General features: G+C 41.3%; 1 protein-coding gene across 1 annotated transcript; it reads left to right on the forward strand.

The window, feature by feature from the left end:
• The first annotated feature begins 4,528 nt into the window (after nt 1-4,528).
• LOC136488766 (uncharacterized) lies at nt 4,529-6,962 on the forward strand. The gene is made up of 2 exons (XM_066485589.1): nt 4,529-5,050; nt 6,891-6,962. Exons 1-2 carry the CDS (start codon nt 4,529-4,531, stop codon nt 6,960-6,962), a joined length of 594 nt encoding a protein of 197 aa, XP_066341686.1.
• The last annotated feature ends 4,490 nt before the right edge of the window (nt 6,963-11,452 follow it).

Genomic DNA, 11,452 nt, shown 5'->3' on the forward strand with positions numbered 1-11,452 from the left:
CTTTTTTTACACAGCACGTGCTGGGTGCGCGGCTTAAAAAACGGAGTAAATCTCATCGTGAACTGGGATCAGTGCCAGCGGTGGCCAACACGCAGGCATATGTGCTTGTAAGGCACGGCGTGAACCATGCGAGGATTAGAGAAACGCAACAAAAAAGCCTTCGCGAACAAATGCAGAGGGGACCAAAAGCACTGTCAATGTAAACTTTCAAATGACTTCTCTATAATCTTGTGGTTTCGTTTCTCATTTGTTGACAAACGGACACGGGCACCGCACAGAAAACAAGTACAGAAAAGGTGATTCTAGATAGAACAAGATTCTGTATTTACATTTCAAAGAGCAAAGGTGATGTGGCAGAGATGACAAAAGGAATCGCTTTTAGGATACAAGTTGCAACAAAATTTCTGCGACTGTATCCTAACCATCTTCTTGCTTTCTCAGGGGTGCGCCGCCATCCACATATCTGCGGAAATCCTTTGTGAGTTTTTGGTAAAACTCGACATCAGACAGCTTTACACTGCTGATTGCAGACTTACTGTGTGCGCTTCAGATGAATTTAAACCACAGCGGCTGTTTCCGCAGTCGATATGTGAGGAGTACAGTGAAAAGCTGCGGCCACAGCATCTACTTTAGTACGTATGCTTCTAGGATTGTAGGAAGCATTACATGTGAAACCAAACAATGCACTGTATGGACCTAATGAACAAACCGTCCTCGGAAGTGCAGGATCAATTTTGTCAGGACGATTAGTAGCTGCAATAACAGTTACACCAACTCTCTGGTCCAAACCTGTTGCCACCAAATAGTAAATTATGCATCATCAAAATTTAGAGACCAATAGGTGCTTCTAAATAACAAAATGTGTCAGACAGCAAGTCACCAACATTCCAACTGTGGTGGAGCGAGCAAATGGCTAAGACTCCAATTGATCAATAATTGAATGGAAACATCATTTGATGCTTAGTCAACGAAAAAGTTTAGTGACTAGCGTTAGTGAGTATATATAAGGCGATTAGACTATAGCCTAAGGCAATTATCAGCAAGTTTATGAACAGCCATGAAGCAACATAAGAGAAATTTCGTTTATGGGGTGACAAGAACTCACCATCCATTTCCACAAGCAACTGACAAGAGGACTCTGTCAGCAACAGACGTGCCATCATTTTCAAGCCCACGAGTTACTGCAAACCCATCTATTTCATCGAAAAATAGTATTGCTGGTGCATTAGCCCTAGCCTTTGCAAATAGCGACCTCGCTGCCTTTTCAGAGTCTCCGACCCATTTGCTGAAAAATTCAGGACCCTTAACTGCAAGGAAGTTCAATTTTGCTTCAGAAGCTGCTAGCTGCAGCACGAGCCATCAGTGGCTTGCTGCAACCTGGTGGTCCTATCATTAGCAATCCACTGGGGGGTTTGATCCCTAAACGCTCAAATGCTTCTGGGCATTTCTGCGGCAATTGGATGGCTTCAATAAGCTGCTCCTTGACACTGGCTTGACCACCACCATCTTCCCAACGTACTTTCGGAACCTCAAGCATTACCTGTGCAGAGTATGATTGACAATTGGCATCACTTTTACGCAGGTCAAATGCATATATATAGAGGAACTGTAATATAATAAGAAGCCAACAGTTGCAGAGTTAAAGCCTTGCAGGTGGATAGATGATGCTATACCTCACGCATTGGCACTTGGTCTAATTTTCATTTCAGCCTTCTGAAAGTCGTCATTGTTGACTAACAATATTTTTTCATCTTTCTCACTATTTGCAGAGGGACAATCATCCAATGACATGGTTGAGAAAGACAATGATAATGAGCTTTCATGATAGCCTAAAGGATGACCAGTATCTCAAACAAACTTATCTACACTAGAGTCAGGATGACCAAGTTGTAGACTCGAATTTTCTCTTAGGCTGATGAAACGGCAAAGAGCAATCAATGCAGCCTCATTGCATAGTGCAGCTAGATCAGCAACCACAAACCCATGGGTGTCTAGAGCAATAGACTCAAGTTCCTCATTACTGAGAGAGTGGTGAACTCCAATTAGAAGGTGGCGAAGTATGTCCATCCTCTGTGCTGGAGATGGCACTCCTACAATCCAGTGAGTAGACAACAAATCATGGTCAACATGGTTTTAGACTCAACAATATATCATTGGACAACCATGTTAACTCAAGACTACTTAAAATTGTTACCATCTATATATGGAAGCTAACCTTAGTTTACTAAAAACTGCCTTGACTGGCAACTTTGGGACCTCCTATCTGGTTTTGAGCTACATCCTGAAGTTGAGGACTCACATATTTGGCGACTCTCCTTTAGTGGGCAATACTCAGCCAAATCTGCATATGAGGGTTTTTTCTTCGGCTCCACACTTTTTGCCCCCTATGAGCGGATCTGGAAAACATGGGCACCGGCCAAATGTCATTTCTTTTTGTGGCTGGTTGCACATAATAAGTGCTGGACCGTGGATCGTCTTGCGTGGCGAGGATTGCCTCACCCTGAACAATGTCCTCTATGTGATCAGCATGATGAGACCATCAACCATATCCTAGTATCATGTGTTTTCACAAGGCAATTCTGGTACATTCTGTTTCAGCAAGTCGGGCTCCATGTTCTAGCTCCACAACCTTCAGACAGTTCCTTTGATGGGTGGTGGGAGAAGGCAAGTTCTGCTGTGAATGGTGAGACGAAGAAAGGACTAAATTCGCTAATAATTCTTGGGGCCCGGACATTGTGGAATCACCGAAACCGGTGTGTTTTTGATGGGGTAACGCATAGCATCACCAGGGCCTTGGTCATTGCAGGGGAGGAGCACCGGTTATGGTGCATGGCAGGTGCTCAGGGGCTGTCCTTCCTGACTGCCCCACTCCCTGATGGTTAGCATGTATGGTTCGCTCGCCTCGACAGCTAGTTCACGGGCGCGAATGTAATAAGTCAAACAGTGTGGTGTGTGGTGTGTGTTGTAAAGGGTTCTTAACCCATCTTTCTTCTTAATATAATGAAGCGCAGCTCTCCTGCGTTTTTCGAGAAAAAAAACTATAAGAACATAAAAAATAATTACCTACCAGGGACAACAGAAGACACAATACATTTCATTCCATTCCTTACAAGTCAAAAATATCGACCAATCCTAAAGGCATGATGCTACGTTTCATATAATTACCTAAAGGCATGATGCTACATTTCATATAATTACCTAAAGGCATGACATAATTCATTCCATTCCTAATGCATTCTGCATATCCATAAGTATTCGTTTTAGCTACAGGCATTTAGCTTTAAAAGCATCATGTGTATGTAGAGGAGACTACATCAACGGCCCTTTTACTTTAAAAGCATATGGACAGCATAGTAGGATTATACCTATTTCAATTTCTTTATCCAATCTTCCAGAACACCAAAGTGCAGGATCGATACTATCAGGCCGATTAGTAGCCGCAATTAAGAGAACACGGACAGTCGGTCACTAGGGCCTATCTCGTCCATCAGTTTTAACAGAGTGGCCACCATTCTAATACAGTAGCGGATGCCCTCTCCCGCCGTGATAGTGATGAGTCTCTGTTGATGATTTCTTCTACCTCTCCACAGTGGCTTTCTCAGTTGGTCAGCTCTTATGCTGGTAACACTCAAGCAGAACAGCTCTTGACCAAGTTGGCTCTGGAACCTGATTCTCTTCCGCATTTCACAATGCGCAATGGTGTTATTCGTTACAAGCAACGTATCTGGTTGGCTCATGATCCCGCCCTGCAGTCTCAGGTGCTCAGGGCTCTGCATTCCAGCCCATTGGGAGGCCATTCCGGAGTGCCAGTCACATACCAGAAATTGCGGCAGTACTTCTTCTGGCCAGGAATGCGAGCAGCGACTACGGAATTCATTCGCTCCTGTGATGTTTGCCAGCGCGCCAAGCCCGACCGTACGAAGTCGCCAGGCCTCCTCCAACCACTGCCTATTCCAACAGCTACTTGGGAAATCATAAGTATGGATTTCGTGGAGGGGCTTCCCCGCTCTGGTTCACCTGATGCTTTACTGGTTGTTGTTGACAAATTATCCAAATTTGCCCACTTCATTCCATTGCGTCATCCATTCACTACGGCGACGGTGGCACGCCTCTTTATGGATCACATATATCGTCTCCACGGTATGCCCCTTGCCATCATCTCTGATCGCGATCACGTTTTCACCAGCGCTTTCTAGAAATCCTTGTTCTCTATCACTGGTACCTCTTTGCGCATGAGCACTGCCTATCACCCGCAGACGGATGGGCAAACCGAGCGGGTGAACCAATGCCTTAACATTTTAACGTTGCTTTGCTCATGCTTGTCCTTCCAAATGGGTCCACTGGATTTCTTTAGCCGAATTTTGGTACAATTCTTCATACCACTCATCTTTGGGTCGCTCCCCCTTTGAAGTTTTATACGGCTTTCCACCTCGTCATTTTGGCCTCGTGCCTCCTGAGGCCACCCCTGTATCTGAACACTTGGCTCGATGAGCGATAAGCACCCCTGTTTCTGATCTGAACACTTGTCATGCACTCCCTGATCCAGCAGCATCTCAGCCACGCCCAGACAGGCATGAAATGCCAAGCTGATAAGCACCGCTCCGAGCGCCAGTTTGCCATTGGGGACTGGGTTTTCCTAAAGCTACAGCTATATGTTCAGTCATCCTTAGCTAAGCGCGCCAACCAGAAATTGTCTTTCCGCTTCTTTGGCTCTTACAAAATTCTGGACAAGATCGGTGCTGTTGCTTATAGATTGCAGTTGCCACCATCTTCTTCTATACACGCGGTGTTCCACATCTCCCAGCTCAAAGCTTCGCATGGTCAGCAGGTGGTGACTGATGTTTTGCTAGATGAGCTTGTTCCATTTCAGGTTCCTCAAGCTATACTCGACCGCCGTTTGTCTACTGGAGATCCACCTGCTGCAGAAGTTCTAATCCAGTGGTCGAGGATGCCGCCGTCGTTGGCCACCTGGGAGCTGCTGGTTCCTCTGAAGCAGCGCTTTCCAAGGGCGCCGGCCTGGGGTCATGCTGGCTCTAAAGGGGAGGGGATTGTCAGCACCCCCACTCCTTTTTGTTTTTCTTTGCTTCCGAGTTGTCATAAGATTTACCGGGAACCAAACCAATGAATGAAACAAAAGAATTATTAAATCTGCGGAAGTGTTTCTCCTGTCAGTTGACTTAAATAGAAAAGATTACTAATACGTTTTGACGAATACAAGGCCCAGGTATCTCCTATCTCGTCCTATCCTATATACTCCGGTTAGCGTCCGAACTTCTGATCCGGACGTTAGCGTTCGGACGCTGTTTTCATAGGGAGCGACGAGCGCCAAACGTGTCGGGCTCACGAGGGAACGCACCAGTAGTAGTCCCACGCCACCCCGGACGTTGTCCGTGCCGCCAGCCGCTTCCTACGCGCATTCCATGTGCAACATTCAATCTACTTTTAAAACATCCAAACGTAACAGTTGTAACCCACGTATAAAAGAAGACAAATAAAACACTTGAAACAAGTGTGTGAAACACTTACGAAAACGCCTAAAAACATTTGAAAACCCATTGCAAACATATGCAGCATCCAGATAAAACACTCGCAAACAGACGTATCAAACACCTGAAAACACTTGAAACATATGCTTGCAACATGCATGTATATGCAACATCTAGATCTGCTTTTGCAACATCCAGATAAAATACTTGCAACATTCGTCAGGAATAGATAAAACATTTGAAACTTACACTTAAAACATACGTATATAACTATTACAATGTATGCAATATTCCGATCTTCTCTGATTGCTGCTCGCTGGATCGGCCTGGTGGCAATGTGGAAGTACCACGGCGGCACGGCCTCGGTCGCTGCTCGCTGGATCGGCCGTCCGTGCGCCGCCGGCACCGTCTGCACTTCTGAGAGCAGCGTCGGCACGCAACGAGCCTGGGCTGCATCTGGAGAAACACTGTGGCAGCACGTGAACCTGAACTGTTCGGTTGGAATGATTACTCGGTTGGTACTGTACATGTACAGTAGGATGAAAATGCTACGAGTACCCAGAGTATAAAAGCAGACCATAATAGTAAACGATCGTAAATTTCAGTCAGAACAGTATTTTTCTCTAAACACCAAACAGCCGACAGTAATAATCCACAATCGTATACGATCGTTTCAGCCCCAGCCGAACAGGCTATGTATCGTAGGTTGGCATCCACGCAAGCTCCTAACACATCCACGTAGACTCTCGTCATTATGTCGCACGAATCTTGGAAAGATAATGAACGGATGAAACAAGGCTACGTACGAACGCATGTGCATACTGAAACATTCGGCGTGCTGGCCCTTCGATTAGAACTGGTGACACACGGCGTCCATGGGCCAGGGGGTCTCACGCGATCCGAAACAGACCTATCTCCCACCCATTTTTTTTCCAGTTTATCAGGGCTCTGGCGTGTGTCGTGGAGTTAGAAGCCGTTTTGAAAAAATATTTGAAGAAACGGTTCTAATAATAATTTTGTATCAAATTTGTTTTTTTTTTGCTCTGACTCCTTATTGTAAAAATGGATTAGGCTTCTTGTAAGGAGCTATTTTATAGATAGTCGTTTGGCAAGGCTCCTTGTAAGGATGCGTAAGAAACCCGCAGTAGCCTGAGACTTGCCAAAAGAGGCCTTAGATCCAAAAGCTAAAACATCAAAAAATTTAGAATATAAATTTTGAATTCCAAAACAGGACTGACTATAAATCTCCAGGAAGATTTTGCTGTTTGTTGTATTCCATATTTTCAACAAATGAGCAGCTGACACGTAACATGATCCACCACCAAAAAAAAATAATAAAAAAAACACATGTACGTCACAGGACTAAGCTTCTGGAAGATATTTATGGTTGTTATCTTCTGGAAGATATTTACAGCTGTTATCTTCCAGAAAATAATTGGCAGGAAAAAGAAAAACAACCGAATGACAGCACAGTGAGGAGGAAAGTGACAGCACAGTGCTCTATGGGTAATTCCACATTAACATTAAAATATTATCCCTTTCTAATCCACGAATTATAGGAAAGTGTGAATGTGTGACAGTATAGGTACAACACAGCAATATATGGTTTGCATTTACTAGCTGCAAAACTGCTAGCAGATTAAGGTAGTGTTTGGATCCGGTAACTAAAATTTAGGAGGTGCGTCGGGAGGATGCTGCATGGGGTGTTCGGATACTAATAAAAAAACAAATTACATAATCTGTCAGTACTCCATGAGATGAATTTTTAAGCCTAGTTAATCCGTCATTAGCATATGTTTACTGTAGCACCGCGTTGTCAAATCATGGACTAATTAGACTTAAAAGATTCGTCTAGTAAATTAGTCGCAAACTATGCAATTAGTTTCGTAATTAGTCTATATTTAATGCTCCATACATGTGTCTAAACATTCGATGGGACAGCGACTAAAATTTAAGAGGGGCAACCAAACACCACCTAAGCGCTGCTAGCAGATAAGACATATGTCAGCCTGTATCCAAACAGCAAAAGAAGTGCTTGTAATAAGATATGCTGTGGAACAAGAGGCACGATCTAAACTTGTGCTGAATTAGTTCTCCTTTGGCGCACCCTTCTTTGCAGCCTCGGCAGCGGCCTTCTCTGCTTCAATCTCTGCGACATACTCGTCGATCTCGGCCTCTTCGAGTTCATGAAGGCCATCCTTGTGTGTCATCACTGCAATCTCTATGTTATTGCCACCACTCTCAACAACCTAGAGATTATGGATGGTTAATCTAAACAATTGAGCAGAAAATAGGAGTGAACAACTAGAGGGGCAAATTCTTCATGACACAAAGGCGAAAGTTTTGGGTCAATTGAACAATTTCCAATATAGAAAGCAAAAACCAACAACAAAAATTAGCTTACATAAAAATTCCTTTAACTTTCTATGAATTATAAGGTGGGTGAAAACCATATTAAATGCGACGAGTCCGTCAGTTTTCACTAACCAGACAATAGATGTAGAACAAATACAATATGCCAAAGCTATGAGCATGTATTCTGCAGTCTTCAGAACAATATAAGAAAATAAGTAAGGGGATGTTTAGATAAGGGTATTATTCATTGAAAATTTTAGTAATTAGTTCAGATTAACTAGATCTGAAACTTCCTAGTGAAATAACTCCAATCCAGACAGGTCCTATGGTGAAACAGGTTCAGTAAAACTAATTTATCCAACTTTATCTAGTTTCACCTATGCTGCTGATTATAAAGATTCCATGAAACTCGATCCAACTGTCGGTTAAACTGGGATCTATAGTTGATCATACCACTATTCATAAACAATCAACCATGACACATGAAACACTTGGCTGGCAGAGCACACACAAAGTCTGGATTTCAACACTCCACTGGTACAATGGGTTGGCAATATAAGCTTAGTTCTAGTCCAGAACCGGCACATCATTTGGTTCAGTTAAGTGACAGCTGACAAATTATCGCTTTTATAAGTGACAGCACTTCTTCAGCATTTACTAGCTGCAAAACTGCTAGCAGATTAAGCACTGCTAGCAGATTAAGCACAGCAATATATATCAGCTTATCTATAGATTTCCTCTGATGATAATTAACAAAAAAAAAAATCAAACAACACAACAGTATAGGTACATTCCATTCAGGGTGTTCACAGTATTCATTACCAAGAACCTATTTCGGTTCTTAGTACTTAAGTTGCCATTATAGTAGTTAAGCAATGAAACAATAAGTAGTCTCCTAGAAAAAAAACTTGGTAAAGTGATCTCCATTTGCAAATCAATTGCTGGAATTCTAAAACAAATATATGCAGCCTGCAGCAGCAGCCCATCAGGCTGATATATTTGTTGTTTGGTTTTCTGACACCTTTGACCATGCTAGTTCTCTATATTCAAACTTGTAATCTGTATTGGTGTATGCTTGTCGACTTTGCATTATTCCAACTATGTCTGAAAAATTAATTTTTAATCTGAAAATTCAGGTCTGAAAATAATTTAAGGCTGACCTGTACACATTCCAAAGTTGATTTATTCTTACGAAGTTCAGATTTCTTTGCCCAGTCCAGCACCACAAGTGCACAGCTGCTAATCAAGAAAAATCAGCTTGATGCACTGCTGCTGAGACAGTATATCTGAACACTTGAAAGAAAACCACATACAGACAGAGAACATACTGAAACTGAATACAGACAATTCAATAGCAACGAAGCAGAATTTTGCTCTAATGCTCAGTGCAGCTGGGCAGTGTCTACTTTTAGGTTGTTGCTGCACTGAGCAATAGAGCAAAAAATGCCAACATACTGAAAACAATAAGACTAAAATACTGATATCTGAAACACTGAACCTTGAAAGGGACAATTGAAACACTCAACCTCAAACTGTAATCTAACAAAAACTAAAATCTGAAACACTAAACAGTGAAGGCAAAACTGAATAACTGAACCTCAGACTCTAAACTAACATAAACAGAAATCTAAAACACAAGTGCAAGCAATAAATTAAAAATTTAAAGAAAAAAATAACGGTAGCTACAGCTCAAAAAACACAAGGCAACTTTGATTAAACACAATAATTGAAGCTCACGCTTGCCAAACTTGAACAAAAAAACAGCCTAGACAAGCATAACACATAAAATGAAACTACACTCAGATCAGTCAGCAATTACTTGATTCACTGAACCGATATCAACCGAGTTGCAAATAAAAAGAGGGATGTCAAACACAAATAAACAAAACCAGACCTGGAAGCATTTTAAATATACAATATTGAAAGACAAAGGCTCACCCAAGTTAGAAGGGAAAAAAGCACATACTCTGTTCCAGATAGTTTAACACTTAACAAAGATTGCTTGTTATTTGGGGGATTTTTCAACTAGTATGCAGGAATATAGAGTACTTGACCAAAAAACCAAATCTGAATATCACTTGCTTTCTTAAAAGCTGAGGTAAAATTCTCATTAAAAAAATTAAACCAATGTAAACTCAAATAGAGCAAAAAACTCTCTGTATATGGTCAGTGCATCAAATCATCAATCATACATCACAACAAGACGCTAATAGCAAAAGCCAACTCTTTGCCACTAACAAACAAGCAGGCAGGAACAAAATCTTTCTCAAATGGATGCCACTTGCAACTAATAATAGCAAATGGATGACACTAGCTATTTCACTGAAAAGGGGGAGCATTATAACAGCTAAATAAATAACCATCCAGTCTACTCACTTCTAAATACACAATCAGCACTAGTGGAAAAAGCTTTTTTAGCAGCTAATGTAACAGAAAATCAGTCCTGCTATTGTAAACACATTTCTAATAATCAATCATCATCACAGAAAAAAATTCAGAAAAAAATAAACAAGTCGTAGCAGCATAAGGCTGGTTTAGCAAAAGAAGTTCTCTCCAGTTGGTTGATGCAGACCGCCTTCAGAGATGGCAGCTAGAAATTTTAGCAGAGAACAAATGCATAACATGCTTCATCTGTACCTGCAAAAAACTTGACCAAAAAAATAACATAAATCAAAATGTTCATTTCTGACTATAAATTGCTATCATACTGAAAGAAAGAGCACACATATTTTAGTAAAAAATACGCACTATCTTCGGCTTGCCCATTTTCAGTTCCATGCAAATTTCCAAACTATTTTTTGTGAGTAAATTTCCAATCTATTAATTGGTACATAGGAGAATCAAAATTCAATATAAGGCAACAAATATTTACAGATTTGGTAACCAGTAAACATGTTCTACAGAACATCCTTAACAGGTACAAGTTCATCTTAGCTGCACACATAAATTGTAAAGCATACATATAGCAGCACTACCCTTGGCGTGTGCTCAGATGGGCAACTGAACTGTACATAGTTAAAGTGGAATTTAAATTTAGACAAGTTGATAGCCAGTGGTACTTTTTGTATACATCATGTGCTATTGTGACTTAGATGTAAAAACAATGTTATGCATCGCAACTTGGAGTACTGGTATGACAAGAATGTAGCAATTGTGCATTGTGCTTGTGATTAAACAATTTCTGTGTGCAGCGCCTGAGGTTAAACAAAGAACTGTACCTAACACATACATATTACAGAAATCCTTGCTTTAAGAATTTAGTTTTTCATTGCAGAGTACAAAAACACATCACATAGATAGATATAGCTTCTAATCCCTTAGCCTATCAAAATGTTCAAACCGAGCAGAAATTAGCTACTGAAGAAGATGAGCCTAGTAGCCTACAAGCCTATGTCAAATTATCTCTTTGTCTGAAAAATTGCCAGTTTTACAGATCAAACAAGTTGGGAATGGCAGACTACATGCCTATGTCAAATTATCACAAGATTCAGAATAAAAAAGCTACACTGACATGGATACCTATTATTGTTAACACATTTCTAATACTCAATCATCATCACAGAAAAAAAAAAAAGATTCAGAAACTGAAACCATTGGCATAACAACATTTC

The sequence above is a fragment of the Miscanthus floridulus genome, chromosome 10 (genome assembly GCF_019320115.1).
Source record: "Miscanthus floridulus cultivar M001 chromosome 10, ASM1932011v1, whole genome shotgun sequence".
Classification (NCBI taxonomy): Eukaryota; Viridiplantae; Streptophyta; class Magnoliopsida; order Poales; family Poaceae; genus Miscanthus; species Miscanthus floridulus.